Source organism: Notolepis coatsorum (assembly GCF_963971535.1).
Source record: "Notolepis coatsorum genome assembly, chromosome: 12".
In the NCBI taxonomy this organism is placed as follows: Eukaryota; Metazoa; Chordata; class Actinopteri; order Aulopiformes; family Paralepididae; genus Notolepis; species Notolepis coatsorum.
The window spans coordinates 56,364,231-56,383,993 of record NC_140176.1 but is presented as its reverse complement, the minus strand read 5'-3'; the positions used below and the strand labels follow the sequence as shown (position 1 = coordinate 56,383,993).

At 48.9% G+C, this 19,763-nt stretch overlaps 1 protein-coding gene across 1 annotated transcript; it reads right to left on the bottom strand.

Annotated features, from left to right (window-relative positions):
- Positions 1-3,535: 3,535 nt before the first annotated feature.
- On the bottom strand, positions 3,536-17,892 carry nrp1a (neuropilin 1a; the record flags this gene model as incomplete). The annotated part of the gene is given in 13 exon segments (XM_084325838.1): positions 3,536-4,320; positions 4,322-4,515; positions 4,815-4,868; positions 5,012-5,108; positions 6,502-6,779; positions 7,157-7,300; positions 10,077-10,127; positions 11,108-11,221; positions 13,755-13,899; positions 15,298-15,503; positions 15,506-15,535; positions 15,538-15,627; positions 17,835-17,892. Coding segments are annotated over 13 exon segments (1,557 nt in total). The 3' UTR covers positions 3,536-4,224.
- Between the last annotated feature and the right edge of the window lie 1,871 nt (positions 17,893-19,763).

Here is a 19,763-nt window from a genome sequence, read left to right as displayed (position 1 = left end):
TAATTGTTTCTTGTTTGTGTATTTGTATGCACTCTGGTGGCAAACCATGTTTCCCCTCGGGGATTAATAAACCATACCATACCAGACAGGAGTGTGACTCCGTTGACTTTGCATTGGATTGTGGCTAACTAGCTGGAGCTAGGATGAGGAACTGCCTGGATTGTGCTGAGGAAGAACTCCACCGACCAACAGTGTCATTGGTAAGCAAAAAAATCAGAACTATCTCTTTAGATGCCAGAGGCAAAATCCTGGCATTATGGAAAAATGTCCTTGGCAATAAAGAGACGTAAAATGATATCTTATGCTGTATGCTGTGGAGACACCAGCAGGGAAGTTACCTTACAATTTACTCCCTCGTTTCCCCCGGGAGATTTACAATGTATTTCCATCTACTGTAGCTCTCTCTCTCTCCATCTCTGTCTGTCTGTCTACCTAAAGTGATAAATAATCAAACGTCCAATGAAATAATCAACCTCCATAGTGTCCGTCTTATCAAGAAGCCATTTATTTGAGTTGAATCTTTGGAATGTGGTGGTTGCTAATGCAGCGAGCGAAACAAAGACTCCACAGACCATCCTTGATGACATCACGGCCGCGGCGGCGTCAGCACGTTTATATCATGTTGATGCTAATAACACATGTCGTATGACACAGCCGTGTGTGTGTGTATACAGCACCGTGGATCCTCCTGCTGTAGTGATGAGGCCACTGGCCGGACCCTTTGCAGCACTGCTGTGATGTAGATCAGATTGGAATGGGTGCAAAGAGATAGCGGGGGATTGATTTCAGGGTCAGAGGTCAGGGGTCAGGGGGTCACAATACAAATCTTCCCTTCGCTTTTTAAGGCCTTGCTGTTTATTCATCTTTTTTTCTCTCTCCCTACAACAGCAAATTACAGAAGCAGTATTGAAAATAAAAGTATTTTTTTGTTCTCGTAAAAAAGAAGAAAAAAAAGAACCGGCACAAAATTTGAATGACAGTACAAAACGAAGCGATAATATGCCAGTAAAATGGAGGAGGGGATACATTACTATTGGAACATTTGTTATGCCTTTTTCAAGAATGAAAACATCTCAATATTTGTACATTTCAGAATTATATCACATAATCTGAAACTATATATAAAAAAAGTGATTATGTTTTTTGTGTCTTTAATTATTCCCCTTCTTTTTCGTACAAATGAATGCTATAAACACATAAACTTTTTAAATATATTTATCAGTGCAACATTGTTTCTTTTCTGAGTCCACGCTACAGCATCGTCTTCCTCTACGTTTACCGGACGGTGTGTCTCAGAGCTACGGCCCTCCGGAGCTGGAAAGCGCAGACAGTACTGTGTGAGGGTTTCGCGGAGAGTGGGGATCCGTCGAAATCCGAGAATGAACCAAGCTAGGACACGTGTTCACCACAGCACACGACATACAAAGCACATCGATGCAAACAACACCTCCTCTTTCTCAGGCCCACGTTTCTGATTGTTTCTGTTTTTCTTTCTTTTCTTCTTTTTTTTTAAACAAAACCAAAAAAAACACTGAGTTCTGGGAACTAAGGGCCCCCGAATGTCCTGATACTGTCAATCTCACATCGGGTTCACACCGACTCCCTCTCCCCTGTAGTCCAAAAACACCCTTGTGGAGGATCTCTCCGATCCATCAATCTTCCATCAATCTGCGAATAAAGAGTCTCAATAGAGATTTCAAAGAGCACCACATCGTGCTGATGTACGCACCTCATTGTAAGCTTAAAAATAGATAGAAACTAAATGAAAAGAAAACACCACACATTGTCGTTTTTCTACAGTCATCACATTCTGACCCTTGCTGTTGACGTTTCCTAGGGGGGGTGGGGGGCGGGGGGTGGGGCTGTCTGATGTCAGTCGACTGTGATATCCAGTTGCAGTGAATGATAGATGTGGTTGCATTGCTGCGTCCCAGTGTGCTGGAAAGAGCCCCTTGAAGCGAGAGAGAGAGAGAGGGGGGGGGGGGGGGGGGGGGTGGAGGGGGGCATCCTTTGGTAAAGACAACGAGGGGGGGGGGGGGGGGCTAAATCAGGTGACACCACTTGACCCCTCCCCCCGGTGTACCAGCGTCCTTTACCTCTATATGACATCGGCTCTGACATCACAACGGTATGGCTGCCACACGTGAAACACGTGAACTCTTTTTGAGGCTCAAAGGCCCCGTACGCTACATTACAGCATGAGTGGAAAGAATATCCACTGGGCGGACCTTGAGTGACTTGTCTCGCGTTGGCACTGGGTAATGATAGCATAGGCAGTTGGTGTTTACCACTGTCACTAGTAGACGCCCACAAAGAGGGCTTTGATAACGACAAAGTGCGTACAAGCTGCATTTAGGTTGACCAGGACCCAGGTTAGCTTGAAGTGACAGGCTGGTCTAGAAGTCCTTGGCCGAAGCAAAGCAATGATGATTTTTTTTTCTTTTGTTGTCGTTGTTGTTTATTTTATTTATAGTTTTTTGGTATGCTGGCAGACATTCTACACATCGTGCCTCCAATGCCAGTTGACATGAACCTTGCTGTGCGAATGCGTGAATCTCTCATTTTGTGTATCCAGTCTGGCACACAGCAGAGACAAGCCGAGAGAGAGAGGGAGAGGGAGAGAGAGAGAGAGAGAGAGGAGAGAGAGAGAGAGAGAGAGAGAGATGCTCCACTTGGTTTGAAATGAGTATGTAGTTATGTACTGTCATTATTCAAGTCCATTATTTCGGTTTTTGCTTGCTATAATCCTTATAATGATGACATATGAGGGTCAGGGGGTCAGTGGTTATGGCCATTTGTAAGGAGCATGTCTGTTTGAATGTGCACTGAAAACTTTGTGACACCGGCATGACACACACACACACACACACACACACACACACACACACACACACACACACACACACACACACACACACACACACACACACACACACACACACACACACACACACACACACACACAAGCACACACACACACATCTCACTCTTCTCAGGAGCAACGGAATCTAAAAAATCTGAATGGAACACTGCACCTTTCATGAAACAGTCCGACGATTGTATTTACACACGCAACATGCGCGCACACACACACACACACACACACACACACACACACACACACACACACACACACACACACACACACACACACACACACACTCACACAACCCACAAAAAAAAGGAATACTGCAGCTCTTTTTTCCTTTTTACTTTCTTTAAAAAGGGCAATAAAATATATTAAAACGTATTTACAGTATGTGGTTGTGGACAAAAAAAACCAAAACAAAACAATAGTAACAAACAAAGCGCCGTGACGGATTGGATCCTGTTTTGCAGATATGTGCCCCCCTGTTTTCTTTTGTGTGTCATCATTAACATAAGAGATCTACACTTACAAATAAAACAGAGGAGGCCAACAAAGTTTTTACTAAAGGCACTGTCAGAACCATACGCTGCCATGGGTGGGGACCCTCACTTTGGGGGGAGAAATGGGGGTGGGGTGGGGTGGGGGTGGGGGGGTTGGGCGGGGGGCGGTGGTTAATGGGGTAAAGGGCGGGGGAATTCGGGGGGACAAGATTAAAGGTTCTGGGCACACCCTGTATGTCACACCATGGGGGCAAGTCTACAGTTTTTGCCAGATATGGTTCATTGAAGATAATTCTCGTTCAAAACACCAAAACAAACATCAGCCTTCATCAACAACAACAGCAACGAGAACAACAACGAGAACAACAACAGCAACAACAAACGAAAAAGATAGTAATAAAAAAAAAAAAGTTTCCTCCCAGAAAACGATAAATACTTTAAACATTATAATAAATTGGTCTCAACACCAGCATCCGATTGTAAAAATGAATGGAAATCAAAATAGAAAAATTAAAATATCATCTAAATCATCTGTACATATTTTTTCTTCTACTTCTTCTTCTTCCTCTTCTGTATTTTAATTTTTGTACACAGTGTCCCCCTACTGGTAGGTTCTTTTTACTGCAGCTCCTGAGAAAAAAAGCATGGATCAGTCCAAACCTCCCATTGGTTCCTGAACCTGTCCCTCATCCAGTGAGCGGGGGTCGCGGCAGCAGTCCGTTTTAGCCACGCCCGCGCTCGCGGATATGCGAGAGGATTTTGCCTACAGTCTTGTGCGTGCTCCGCGAAGCTCTGCACTTTCTCCCAGTCTCTCCCACACACACGCACGCACACACACACACACACACGCATATCTCACGCCTCGGAGTACGAGTTCTGTACGTTGAGCTTGTCCTTCTTTAGCTTGACACCGTCCACCAGCTCAAAGTTATAGCTCTCCAGGGCCGATAAGGTTCCTGTCCGACATGCCGCCGTGCGAGCAGGCGCAGTAGAGGACCACGCCGCAGATGGCGCCCAGGAACACGCCCAGGGCGGACATGGCGATGATGGTGATGAGGATGGGGTCCAGGGTCTTCAGCATGTTGCCGGGCCCCTTGATCACCTCGTTGGTGTCCACAGTGTCAGGGTAGTCGGTGATTTCTTCGACTGTGGGGAACAGAGAAAGAGAGAGAGAGAGAGAGAGAGTGAGAGAGAGCGAGAGAGAGAGAGAGAGAGAGAGAGAGAGAGAGAGAGAGAGAGAGAGAGAGAGAGAGAGAGAGAGAAGGAGGTGAGTGAGACGTGCTAGGATGGAGATATCCGTGTCGAGGAAACAACTGTGTAGCATAGGGTGAAAAGCACAGCGTGGCTGTTAATAGTCACAGCGTTACAATAGACCCTCTATTCTCTGACGTTTAAACCCCCTGTAAACTGGCCCGTCGATTAGTGGACCGTTAAGAAGGACTTACTGATCTCATTGAGACGGTCCTCGGGCACCATGGGCTCCGTGGGGACATCAGGATCTATTGAAATGGAGAGAGAAAGTGAGTCTAATTGTATCCAACAACACAAGAACAAACATAGAAAGCATAATTGAAAATGCACTTGTTTACCCCCCCCCCCCCCAGGGACTTCAGGGAAAAGTATGCGCCGCCAGAACCCTTACCTTTACAGTCGGCCATGCTGAGCCCGTCGAGGATCTTGATGTCGTCCACGGCGATGTCGCCCCAGCTCTTTCTCTCCACCAGCCCTTCCACCACCACCTTGAATAGAGAGAGAGGGAGTTTTCAGCCACCGTACCTCCTGAGCGCCACAGTGGCCAAAATACAGCAGGAAATGGTTTGCTTTATTCTACAATTGACCTATTCCAAATCGACCAATTCCCTCAGAAGCAACAGTTGTTGTGATTGGAGGATCGAGAAAAGAGGGCGGGGCTTGAGATAGGTCAATTATTGTCTTTGACAGCGGGTTATAACGGCTCGTCACTTAACCCAGTGCTTCTCAAACTTATTCTGTCAGGCCCCCCTTTGGCGGACCAAAATATTTTGCCCCCCCCCCCCCCCCCCCCCCTCGCCCCAACAAAATAGTCATGAAATGGGCCATGTTTAAATTTATTGAAATAACACCAATATCGTGACCTTTCAAATTGGCCCTATATTTTGTTTTCAGAGCTGTCATGGATGAAAAGCCAGCTTCACACAGATACTGTATGTGGTGCTGAATGGTATCAACACCTTAACTGCTGCATCATGAGATACTTGGTGGGCCATGAGATGAGATACTTGGTACTCAGCACCACACTCTGAAACTAGCTCTCCAGGTGGTATCAGATGAGATTTCAAATAGTTCTTCCATGAGTTTGGATGGAGATGTGTCAGGAAGCTTTGTCTCAATGTTGTCTGTAAAGGTTTTTTTTATCCAGAGTAACTTGGTGATCCTTTTCTGTGTTTTATTAAATAATGATTTTCAGATTTTGAGAAATGGTATTTTCATGGAGAACAGTGCAGCTGCAACAGATTGCACTTTAGTGATCATTTTCTGTAATCCAAAAAAAATGTTTTTTTTTTTTTTTTTTAAATAAATCTCAAGGCCCCCCCTGTCATGCCTCTGCGCCCCCCCAGGGGGGCGCACCCCCCACTTTGAGAAACACTGACTTAACCCTTGGGTCACCCTTGTCGCAATTCTGGTCAAATGGGTTAGGGTTAGGGTTTTCTTCACGTGTGTTTGTGGATAGTGTTGGCTAGATTTTATGTATATGCCAGGAAAGTAGCTCAGTATCACATATTTGACCTACATTACAATAATCCATGTTTTTTTTTTTTTACAATCAATATTAAGCGCGTGAACAACAAGTGTCACACCATTCACCCTAGTCGCAGAACTGGACAGGTTAGGGTTACCCTAAACCTAACCCCCTAACCCTAACCCAAACCCTAACCCCAATCTTAACCCTAACCCTAATTTAAGAAATGGTTAAAATCCTGAAAATGGATAAATATTCGATATGTATGGTGAGGACTGAAGTTAATAATGATATTCATGAAAGAGAATTGGAACAATACATGAAAAAGATATGTTTTACTGAGATCGCAGTTTCGGTCACTAGGGAGACAGGCGGTGGGTGTTTTAAAGGTTGCCTCGAGGGTTAATAGTTACCTGATAGGGTTTGCTGGAGTGCGGCACGAGCACCCGGCCCTCCCTCCAGCGGTTGCCTTGGTGACCGCTGACGGTCCACAGCAGGATGTCGGCCGGGCCCTCCACGGTCTGCTTGCGCTGTTTGACGTGCAGCGTGCCGATGTGGGGCCCGAACATGTGGTACCAGAAGGACACGCACAGGTCGGTGTCGGGGGAGCTCACCACGGGGCTGACCAGCCGAGCCACCTCGGCCTCCTGGGGCCCCGCCGCCAGCGTGTAGATGAAGTTCCCTGAGCCGCCTGCAGGCGGAGACAGAGAGAGGACATACGGTGTTACATTACAAGACATACAGGGCTGTTAAGAGAGAGAGAGCACTCCAGGAGGCAAGTGATCTGGGATTTAATTTAGTTTCTGAATGCATATTATATGACCATTCAACCTACACGTTGTGAAATTGCATACTGAAGTCATTGATTATACATTGATTGACAGATCATAACAAGAGGGTTAGGAAGAAGAACGGGGACAGCATCTGTTGCATCACCCGCCATCAATATACCAATATAATATTTATGTGCCAGCAAATAATAATATCAGTGATTAGGAGGAATAGGATGTATGCGTGAATTGATTCACTGATTACTGTATCGGCCGTGGCCCCCCCCTCCCCCCTCACCTGTATGGTCCATGTTGGGTCCGGTGTTGAGTGTGGGGGTCCCGCTGGACTGGATCTGCCATCTGGACCCTGTGTCCTCCGAGGTCCAGCTGCAGAAGGACGGGTCGCTGGCCCAGCCGAAGTCACATGCGAACCACAGGAAGGCTGCGAGGGGGAGGAGACACGGGTAAGGAGGAGGGTTCAGAGGAGGCGAGGCCGAGGAAGGATTTACGGCCCTGATGTGTTCATCTTTAGGATCATCATCGTAGGCCATACATTAGACCACTGACGAGATTAATGTGTCGTCGTGTTTCCTCCTACAATATTACTAGACAAAGGAAGATATATTGCCAAGAGCTCGAAGCTTTACAGAAAAAATGACCTAAGGGTATATTATGATTGAACTTCAGGCTATAAGTCTTACAAAGACGAACACTAGAGGGCAGCAAAGCACTGCCGAGCTGGAGCGTGAGTCAAACAGCTGGAGGGAAGGTAAAAACAGCTAAGTCAGGAGGGAAAGAGAGAGAGAGAAAGAGAGAGAGAGAGCGAGGAGGGAGGGAGAAAAGAGAAGTAAAGGACCTGACAGGAAAAAGAGGCAGCCCGTGGCTAAGACCTCATGCAGGCCGCATAGCTTTAATGATGCCTTCTTAATAAATATAACACAGCTTATAAGAGAAGGTAAAGGGTGCCACTGAGATGGCAGGTGGAGAGAGGGGGAGGGGGATCGGACAGTGTGTCCTGCATCCACAGCGCCCCACAGAGAGCCTCGGAGTTTAATGAGACTTGAGGTTTAAAGACACAGCCATATTCACTGTAAGAAGCCCCCCATTCCTCCGACACAATCCCCCACGGATGCACGCGGCGCTCAGAGACGCATGCGCCGCTCAGAGACACATGCGGCGCTCAAAGAGGACCATGGGGGGTGGGTGGGTGAGAGCTTAGGCAACGGCAAGCCTAGTTTTTCAAATAGGATAAAGGAAGACTTCCAAGGAATGCAAGGGAGGGAGATGTGTTTGAGGTGCCAGCTATGGTCTTAAAACCCTGTATGCAGCATCTTTTGAGAGAGGAGAGAGAGAGAGAGAGAGAGAGAGAGAGAGAGAGAGAGAGAGAGAGAGAGAGAGAGAGAGAGAGAGAGAGAGAGAGAGAGAGAGAGCGAGAGACAGTCAGGCGGCTCTCCAAAGGATAGAAAATATGAGCCAATATTCCCTTTAATAATAGCAGGGTTTTAACTAGTTTCTGCAGGCAGCGAATCTATTTACCCATTAAAACACAAAGGGTGGAATTCCCACATGGAACCGCATTCCAGGCGTCATGCTACTACTACTCTTTCCCTTTCCTAGAGAAATCCCATTCCCAATTAAAAGCGCTTTGTTTTTTTCCCCTCCTTCTGTTCTCGGGAGAATTGGAGCAAAACTACTGACAGACTGCGGGCGCGACGAGCAGCTGCGCGGTTCACTTTGATATGTGATGAAAACAAGGGGACGCGTTTCGCCCTATCCCAATGGAAAGTGCAGCCGCCGCCAATCACACGACTAAACACATGCACACAAGCGGACGGCTGGACAATACGCAAGAACTGAGAGACCCTAAAAGACCCCCTGCCCCCTCGGGATGCACACCCACACAATCTATCCTCATTTCCATCTATTATCATTGCTGCAGACAGGTCATGGAGCCAGCTGATGGACTGGGGGGGGGGGGGGGGGCTTCTGTGGCCCATTAGCCAAGGTCAGACCGGGGCAGAGCCTCTCAGCTGCCTGACACCTCATCAGCACACTAGGAGACAGCACCACAGCCCTGTGTGTGAGTCTATTTGCATCCGTTTACCTGCTATCCTGTGTGTGTGTGTGTGTGTGTGTGTGTGCGTGTGCGTGTGCGCACGCGTATATGTGTGCACTAGCCGAGTAATTAGTGATTATGCTGAGATGGCAGCAGCAGGGGCCCAGTGCTAATCATCAGCTAGACCTGCATCACACACCCTCACTTCCACTATAGGGGCCTCCTCCTGGAGCCTCTCAGCCTGTGTCATCACACACCCTCACTTCCACTATAGGGGCCTCCTCCTGGAGCCTCTCAGCCTGTGTCATCACACACCCTCACTTCCACTATAGCAGCCTCCTCCTGGAGCCTCTCAGCCTGTGTCATCACACACCCTCACTTCCACTATAGGGGCCTCCTCCTGGAGCCTCTCAGCCTGTGTCATCACACACCCTCACTTCCACTATAGCAGCCTCCTCCTGGAGCCTCTCAGCCTGTGTCATCACACACCCTCACTTCCACTATAGCGGCCTCCTGGAGCCTCTCAGCCTGTGTCATCACACACCCTCACTTCCACTATAGCGGCCTCCTCCTGGAGCCTCTCAGCCTGTGTCATCACACACCCTCACTTCCACTATAGCGGCCTCCTGGAGCCTCTCAGCCTCACATCAGAAAACTGCCCCCAGGATGCATCCGTTAGCCAAGCGACCCTCTTTGATCAACCTTAAGGCTATCATTTCAAAACAAGTCCAGAGGCTCAACATCGCTCATCATCACCGTTTCAAAACACTCAAGGGGATGGCCGATGCCACAATCTACAGTATACCTTTACAAGACAGCCAGATGAGATGCAAGAGGTAGGTTCACGATGCCGACACTACTGCATTATAGTATTGCACTATTTTGCACTATATTCTATATTACTCTTTTTTATTATTGTCAATTTTTTTTAACTGAATCAAACCATAAACAAGGTGGCCTGTTGGGATGTTAGATCCTAATGTGAAAAACTGTGATTTTATGTCTGCACTTTATGTGCAAATTTTATGCCTGTCTTTTTTTCTGCACTTTGAGCTGCAGTTTCTGTATGAAAGGTGCTATACAAATAAAGTTGTATTATTATTATTATTTTATTATACTGTGTAGCTGCACATTGAGAGCACAGTGGGGGGCGGAGGCTCACCTGGGATAGTGTCCACTTCAGGGGTAGTGGTCTCTGTCACCGTGGTCCCGCCTGTCATGACACAGCACAGTGTAGCACAGTTAGCATAGCGCAGCAGATAGCCCAGCGACACTCTTCTCCAGTCGCTAAATACATGCACTGAAGCTAGCCGCGCTAACCGCGCTAGCTCTGGTCACATGCCCGTCCCCCTCCTGATTCGGCAAGGCGCTGACGAACGCACCTCTCCTCTATTCCTCCAATCAAACAAACATTTATACAATCCATTCTTTATTCACAGATAAAACAAAACAGGTGACATGCTCATCATTGAAGACTGCTGGTTAGTGGGAGCCAGTTAGTAGGATGAAAGTGCAGGCATGTGTGTGTGTGTGTGTGTGTGTGTGTGTGTGTGTGTGTGTGTGTGTGTGTGTGTGTGTGTGTGTGTGTGTGTGTGTGTGTGTGTGTGTGTGTGTGTGTGTGTGTGTGTGTCTGTGTGTGTGTGTGTGTGTGTGTGTGTGTGTGTGTGTGTGTGTGTGTGTGTGTGTGTGCATGCTCAGCGGGTTACTGGGGTAGTGGAGTGCAAGGCTGGAGGAGAGGAGAGGAGCAGGAGTAGGGAGAGGAAGATGAAGAGGAGGATAAGACAGGTGAGAGATGAAAGGAGGAAGAGAACAAGGTGTCTGGGTGATAGGGCTATAGATGCAGGTGACAAAGAGTGTTCAGGTATGTGTGTGTGTGTATGTGTGTGTGTGCGTGAAAAACTCCTCTCATGTTAGTTAGCAGAGGAAGAAAGAGTGAAGGAAAGGGGACTGCAGCTGCAGTTAATTAATAGTGTGTGTGTATGTGTGTGTGTGTGTGTGTGTGTGTGTGTGTGTGTGTGTGTGTGTGTGTGCGTGTGTGTGTGTGAGCGCACATGCTTGCTCTCGAGCCTGCACGTAGGCGGGCAGATTAGCAGAAGTCAAGCAGAGAGGAGCGGCAGATGGAGAGTGTTTGGGGTGGGAGGTTGGGGGAGGTTGGGGGGTTAAGTTGCAGTCTCATGAGGGCGATGTTAGCACCTGTCACGTCGTAGTCATCACCTGTGCCACTGTGGCAGCTGGCCTGGTCGTCGTCACACTCGTCCGACGGCGTGGTGCTGGGGAGCGGCGTCGTGGTCGGAGGGATAGTAGGAGCTACGGAGGGAGAGAGAGAGAGAGAGAGAGAGAGAGAGAGAGAGAGAGAGAGAGAGAGAGAGAGAGAGAGAGAGAGAGAGGGGGAGAGAGAACTTGATTACATTGAGACCTTGCCACACGTTCTGATGCCCAGCTGTTGGGTTTGCGCGGGCTGCTTGCACACACGCGACACACGCAGAGAGCCAAACCAAACCTGAAATACTGTATACAAGCCTCGGCCTGCTCCTCCCAATTTGGCCTTTTATCGGGCTGTGGAGGTTTTGGTGTGTATAAATAGAGGGCCACGGCCTGGTGCTTGGGGCTATAGCACCGTAGCATGGAGAGGGAGATAGGGCTTGGGATTGGCTAAAGGCAGGGCCCCTGCCCTGACTCAGCAGCCTATCATTATGGCCCAATGGAGCCCTTGGATGTGGGCACGGGACCAGATCCACTCCGCGCTCCGCTGACACACAGCCGGCCTGCGGTGTGTGTGTGTGTGTGTCTCTGTGTATGTGTGTGTGTGTGTGTCTGTGTATGTGTGATGTGTGTGTGTGTGTGTGTGTGTGTGTGTGTCTCTGTGTATGTGTGTATGTGTGTGTGTGTGTGTGTCTCTGTGTATGTGTGTATGTGTGTGTGTGTGTGTGTCTGTGTATGTGTGTATGTGTGTGTGTGTGTGTGTCTCTGTGTATGTGTGTATGTGTGTGTGTGTGTGTCTCTGTGTATGTGTGTCTCTGTGTGTGGGTTAGAGTATAATGAACGGGCTTCCCCGGTCGAGAGGGAGGGAGAGAAACAGAAAGAGAGAGGGAAGAGAGAGAGGGAGAGAGAAAGGCAGGAAGGATATAGAAAGAGAGAGAGATAGATAGATAGAGGATGTAGAGAGAGAGGGAGAGGAGAGAGAGAGAGAGAGAGAGAGAGAGAGAGAGAGAGAGAGAGAGAGAGAGAGAGAGAAAGAGAGAGAAAAAACAGAAAGCGAGAGTGAGGGAGACAGAGACAGATAGGTAAAATGTGAGAAATATGTGTATTTGAGTGTGTGTGTGTGTGTGTGTGTGTGTGTGTGTGTGTGTGTGTGTGTGTGTGTGTGTGTGTGTGTGTGTGTGTGTGTGTGTGTGTGTGAGAGCCAGTGGACTAATCTCTCCCTCTCCTGGATGAAATATGAAGCAGATCAGCCCTTGTCAGATTCAGGGCAGAGAAGGTCACGGCTGGGGTCACTGCTGCGTCAGGGGAGTTACACACGCGCGCACGCGCACCCATGCATGCGTGTAATAGTTCTAGCACCTGTGTGTGTTTGGCATTCACAGTGAGCGCTAGTACTGTAGTAGTAGAACCTGTGTGAGTGTATATGTGTGTGCGTGTATGTGTGTATGTACAGTATGTGTGTGTGTGTGTGTGTGTGTGTGTGTGTGTGTGTGTGTGTGTGTGTGTGTGTGTGTGTGTGTGTGTGTGTTTGGCATTAAGAGTGAAAACAAGCATTATCATCAGACTAAAGCTCCCGGCGGGACTCCATGGCTTACAACAGGCTAGGCCCTGACGCCTTCCTGAAATCCAATATGTAAATCCACTTAGGACCTGCCCGCTAGAGCACTATCTACCCTGCTGAGCTGCTGCTAACTCTAAATGAGCTCTGAGAGAGAGAGAGAGAGAGAGAGAGAGAGAGAGAGAGAGAGAGAGAGAGAGGCGCGGGTGAAAGGCAATCACAGAGACAAACGAGGCTGACGAGAGAGAGAGAGAATGAGAGATAAAGGAAGAGAGAGACAGAGAGAGAGCTAATGTCAGAAAGAGGAAGAGGGAGGCAAACAGACAGACAAAGGCAGAGAGAGAGAGAGAGAGAGAGAGAGAGAGAGAGAGAGAGAGAGAGAGAGAGAGAGAGAGAGAGGGAGGAAATGAGGGCCATTTTAATCTAAGTGAGACTGGGATCAAAAAAAGGGGGAGACTGAACGTGTGAATAAAAAGGAGAAAGAGAGAGTTGAGAAAGAGAGAGAGAGAGAGGGAGAGAGGAAGGACGTGATGGGGGCTCGTCTGCATTAATCCTGCCCGGGTAGGTGGACTTTCATCTGATCCCCCCCCCGTACGATATGAGTGGCTATGGTTATGGGTTGTGCTTTGATGTAGCGTGGAGAGACCAGACGAGTGTCCCTCCCAGGGATGAGACCATGGGGAGCTGGACAGCTGTCGGCTCTACGGGGGGAATCCTCCAACTCATCTTTAAATACCCCCGCGCGCAGCAGAAAAACACGCCGCTGCTTCAGAGCCTGTCAACACTCGAGATGATAAATGGCACATCGGCCTGTGTGTGTGTGTGTGTCTCTGTGTATGTGTGTGTGTCTGTGTATGTGTGTGTGTCTCTGTGTGTGCGTGCGAATGCATGTCTCCACGCATGTGCACATGCACGATTGCCTGCACAATATCACACATGTCAAATGTGTATCTTTGAACCCGTACGTAATCTGTGACGTGAGTCTTGTGTTTAAATACATGTCAGTATAATATATATCGGCGTCGTTTTCTCTGCGTCTTCGCCCGCGGCGCTCTCGGTTTGAGGCCGACCAATGCGTACCTTCCATCTCGCAGCCCAGGAGCTCCAGTCGCAGGCCCATCCCGGCGGGAGTGGCCCTCTCCGGGTAGACTCTGAGGAACCGTGTCAGCAGGGGCTCCACCGTCCTCAACTCTGGAGTGTCATAGTTCATATTACCCTCAAATATCTGAGGGAGAGAGAGGGAGAAAAAGACAGAAAGCACAATATTACAGATATTGTCACTGCTGCGAGTTGGACTGAGCTTCCAAACACAGATGCCCAGAGGCGGGCTAACTTCTGCTTCTGCTCAGCCACCAGAGAGTTGAAAGCGAGAGCGAGGGAGGGAGGGAGGGAGGGAGGGAGGGAGGGAGAGGGGGAGGATGGTTGGAAACAGAAGATGATGACCAGATTTCTCCAACTTCTTTGCAGACGTCTAAAAGCCCGGCGGGCTGGTAGGACAGCATGACATCTACCTCCTCGGTCAAAGGCAACCCCAGCCTCTGATCTGCCTCTCACCACGGAGGAATAATGGAATGGAATGGAGAAGAAAGAAAAGAAGATGAGGCGGAAGGAGAGAAAGAGAGAGAGAGAGAGAGAGAGAGAGAGAGAGAGAGATGAGGGAGATGGAGGATGGATAAACGTGGATTAGTGGGTGTTAACACGCGGAGGAGCGCCTTTGATGCGGGGAGCTTCTGAGGCAGGGAAGGGGGAGAGATGAGGCAGGGAAGGGGGAGAGATGAGGCTAAGTGGACGGGGGGATATGGATCCTCCTGGCTCCCTTCATAAATCAACCATCAGGCCATCTGGATCAGATTTATACCCTGTCAGAGATGCTTGTAATTGGGGACGGGCTGCTGCCGCATTCACCCAGGAAGGTGTGTGTGTGTGTGTGTGCACATGCATGCGCGTGTCCCTTTAATACATTGTGTGTGTGCAACGGATTCGGCGTGTGTGTTGTGCTTTCTCTTTGTGTGTGTGTGTGTGTGTGTGTGTGTGTGTGTGTACATGTGACACGTTTCGAAGCCACGTGACACCGCCGACGGACACATCTGGGGTCGGTTTTGTGCGTTGCACCTTCTCCTTCCTCTCCTCTCCTCTCGTCTCCTTCTCTTCCGTCCTCCTCGTCCTCCTCCTGCTCCCCTGCTTCCTCTCACCTCTCCCCCTCCTCCTCCTCCTCCGGAGAGGTTGCAATTCCGCTGAAAGGGTTGAAACGGCGTATGCGCTCGGAATACAGAAAGAGAGGAGCGAGAGCGCGGAGGAACGGGACGGGGGGGCGCGCTCTTCAAGATGCTTATCTTAATGTGATTTAAAGTACTGCTGAAATGGGCTCGCAGCGGCCGGCGAACGACTCACGACTACAGAGGATTTACTAAATGCATCACAATACGAATCAATCATGAATTTCCGAAAACCGTTTTTAGGGGAGCGTAGCAAGATCGGGTTTTTTCCCCCACGGCGTTGACGACAAACGGCGTACAGACCCTTTTCACTTTTTCATCTAGATGGTCCTCAATCCAAACGATGGAAAATGAACAAACTCTCTCTCTCTCTCTCTCCCTCTCCCCCTCTTCTCTCCGTGCCTCACCTTTGGCTTGTTGCCGCTGGCGTCCTGCACCATCCTCCACTCGGAGCCGTTGTTGCTGAAGCCCAGTCGGAACTTCTTCATGAACACCTTGTTCTCGCGGTGCTTGCCGCCCTGGATGATCAGGCCCTTCAGCAGCTTCTCCTCGCCCAGGTCCACCTGGAGCCACTCGCTGGTGAAGGGCTGGGGCTGGGGCAGCAGGGTCCACCGGAGCGGCTGGTGAGCAGGCGGGCGTTCTCGGCACCCAGCTCCGGTCCGTGTGGGACGACGCGGTGATCTGGGCGTCCGTGATCAGCCCCGACACCATGCCGAGCATGCCGGAGCACGGGTACTCTGAGAGAGAGAGGGAGAGGGAGAGAGAGAGCGAGAGAGAGAGAGAGAGGAGAGAGAGAGAGAGAGAGAGAGAGAGAGCAAGGCGAAAAGGGGTTTAGCTGGTTTGTTTGGTAAAAAAATGGCCAAACCAAAGCTCTGATAGAATCGACCAGCTAACAGTTGAGTTTGTGTATGAGCTCACATGAGGTATGCCGGTGAGAGACGGAGGGAGAACGAGTGAAAAGTTCCCAAACTCCTTGTGACGTGTCTGTGATCTCTCTCAGTCTCTCTTTCTCTCCATACTGTTGCTCTCGCACGCCCCGAAGCAACTGTCTCTAGGCAGCCAATTAAAACCCATTCTCTCGGGTTGGAGCTTTCTTTCACCCCTTGCATTCCACAAGTGCTGTTTCATTTCATCCCTAACCCGCACAAACCCCCCCACACTAGTGACGTGCATCTCCATCACTGAGGCCGATGCGATGCGCATCTCGATACGGTGCCAACGATACGATACATTAACGATACATTTGAAGCACCGGGCGATGCGATACGATTCACCCCTGTTGAGATACGATACGATTCGATACGATTTGATTCAACATAATGCGATTCGGGGCGATACGATGCGATTCAACACGATGCAAAATAATGATAAAATGTTATGGTATGACATGATTTGGTTGTATTCCTTATATGCCGCTTATATTATTATTAAAAATAAAATAATCTACTGTAAGACAATTTATATAAAAACTCTTGGGTGCCTAAGAAGACTTTGCATAGTACTGTGTTTTCTATCCACTTTAGCTAAAACACACACAGACACACAATGTATACACACTACTGTGAGACAATAATAATCACACACAAAGGGATAGCGGACTTAATGATTTTATAATATTTCAGATAATGAAATTAAATGTTTATCATCAACTATCCAATTAGTATTTATATTGTAACGTTTAAATCATTGAACAGAGAGAGAGAGAGAGAGAGTTCTGATTCTCCGTAGCTGAGCAGGATTGCATTTTGTCAACACAAGTTGGAACCTGGAGGAAGCGATATAAGGAAACGAATTGCCAATAAATGTGAAGTTATCTTTGAACCTGTTGTCAAGCATCTTCAATATACCCCCCCCCCCCTCACTAATGGAACTGGTGTTGCAGAGACACGTTAGTTAGTTAGGTAAACACTGTAGTTTAGCGTTAGCTGAACGGCTAACTGGCGTTAGCCAGAGGCTACTAGCGTTAGTAGCCATGTTGATCAATTCTATTCATGTCTCCTCCTCGACTTCCACTGTTTGTTGTTGATAACTGTGATGCGGCTCTCGCCTTCTGTAGTAGCGAAGCAATAGTATATCTGCTGTGTGCACTGTGCAGTCACAGTGCACTGCTGACAGAAGTGGATGAGAGGAAATTATATGAATGCATCGGTTTGACCGATGCAAAGACGCTACAACAAGAATGCATCGCGAGTTCAGCCTGAATTGTAGCCGACGAGGACTTATTCCACGGTGCACTCGCATCGTGAACGTTTATGCCGGCGCACCGATGCAAATCGATGAATCGTCACATCACTACCACACACACACACACACACACCACCACCACCTTCCCTCCACACAAACTACACACACACGTGTCTCTGTCTGTCTCTCAGCACATTCGTTCGAGTTTCAACGCCCGTTTCTCGACTTCCATGCCACCTTTCTTTTCCTCTTCTTCCTACTCAAGAGTAGAACCTGTGTTTGTCTGCGCGCAAGCGGTAATTTTTAACATAACAGGGAGACTAAAGGACTGGCTCCTGCCTGCCTGCCTGTCTGTCTGTCCGTCTGTCTGCCTGTCTGTCCGTCTGTCTCCCTGTCTCCCTGTCCTTCCTATCCCTCTTCCTCTACTTAATCCAAAGACACCGCATCCAGGATCTGCAGTAAGCAATAACATCTTTACTATCCCAGAGGGGGGGGGGGGGGGGGGGGGGGGGTAAATCAGGGCATTATTACATTTCCACTGTGTCTGTACGGGAAACAAAGTGTGTACTGTATCGCGTCAGCGGGACAGATGGAAAAATGGGGAAAGCAGCACAGAACAAGGCCCCATTCAGACCTCTCTCTCTGTTCCCAGTTATCTATCCCAGTCCTGTGCCGACCCCAGGAGATGAATCCCTAGTCCTCTGCGTTCCTGCTCGAGGATTAGAGAGGAGTCCAACTACTCAGAGCTCTAGGAACAAACGCTGGCAGCGGGCGAAGGGGGGAGGGGGCGGTGGGGGTACTTCTTCTTCGCGTTCCATGATGTTTTCGCCCCCTCCCCTTTCGTCCTCTGCCAGGATCTGTGTGTGTGTGTGTGTGTGTGTGCGTGCGTGTGATCAGAGAGCCCCTCTGCTACGGCACTCCGCTGCACCCCGGACTATAGCCTTTGAAGTGGGGAGCGATGAAAATCAGAGGTGTGTGTGTGATCTGGTTTTAGATTCTGAGTGAACTCCCTGGTAATCTGGAGCCGTTAATGGACTTCAGCTGTGATTAAGGATGGTTGGGGTTGGTATGCGAGCAGAGACACACCCAAGAGGGGGAGAGACACGCCTGCGTACTATCAGATGTTGAGACATGGACTTGAAGGGCACATCTAGGGGTTTGGGTGGAGAATTGATTGGTTGGTCACACGCACACACACACACACGCACACACACACGCACACACACGCACGCACACGCACGCAGACACACGCACACGCAGACACACACATACGCACACACACACACACGCAGACACACACACACACTTATTTGCAAACAGCAGGGTAGTAGCGGTTATTAATGAGAAGCTGTGTATATCGGTACGGCACGCAAAACACGTGCCCCGACCATAATGATCCATCTTGGAGCTATATTCTTCTACCGTCTGAAGTCTGAATTATGGTTTTTGACCCAGCCGCGCACTTTGGTTTGACAAAAAAAAAATATTTCCACCGTCTCCATAGCATCTCTGGTTTAAACATGTACTCATGTGTGTTTTTGTTCATCTGGAATGAAATTGGAATCCAACCATAAACGTTGACGTGGGCTGCGTGTGTAACTGAATGGCTGAGTCCACACACTCCTGATTGACGTCCCAGTCAGTGAAGACCATGTAGACTCAACTCTTAAATGACGTACTTATTATACTTATTCACGTAAAAAGGTTGAGTCTACACGGCTCTCATTCCAAACGATCTAATATCTACAGAGTGCTCCTTTAAGCAAAGTATCTTCCGTGTCAGAAGTTGTAACCTTTAGTTACTTACTTCTCCGAAAAGAGATACAAAGTCCCCCTTAACGCCCCTTCACCTGAGGCTCTTTTTGAATCCCATGTTCAAGGACAGAGAACGAGAGAGAGAGACGGAGAGAGAGAGGAAAAACAGAGAGAGAGAGAAATACAGGTAGAGAGAAAGAGTGAGAGACAGAGCGAGAGAGAGAGAGAGAAAGATAGAGAGAGAGAGAGAGAGAGAGTGAGAGACAGAGAAAGAGCGAGAGAGAGAGAGAGAGAGCGAGAGAGAGAGAAAGAGAGTGAGGGAGTTCATGCATGCTGAGGTTCTTTTTTAATCTCATTTTCAAGGACAGCAAGAGATAGAGAGAGAGAGAGAGAGAGAAAGACAGAGGGATAGAGAGAGAGAAAGAAAGACAGACAGAGAGAGAGAGACGGATAAAGAGAGGGAGAGTGAGAAAGACAGAGAGAGAGAGTGCGGAGAGAGAGAGATAGAGAGAGAGTGAGATAGAGAGTGAGGAGTGAGAGAGAGTGAGAGAGAGAGAGGGAGAGGGAGAGAGAGAGAGAGAGAGAGTGAGAGAGAGTGAGAGAGAGTGAGAGAGAGAGAGAGAGAGAGAGAGGAGAGAGAGAGAGAGAGAGAGAGAGGGAGAGGGAGTTCATGCAGAATTCAAGAGCACACCGTCTTGTCTTGCTGTCTCTTGCTGCCTGCAGAGCTAACGTTAGCTAGCTAGCATGTAACGTGTCTGGCAGTGTCTCCAGAGCGTCAGCTCACCGCGGCACCGTGACGTCAGGGGAGCGTCCTGCGGTGTCCGTGTACCGTCACATGTTAGCGCTCGGTACAGCGGTCTGGTCGCCCGCTCCCACAAAATACACGTCCCAGATGTGAGCGCCCCCCTTTGCCCGCACTGCCCTCTGCTGTTCC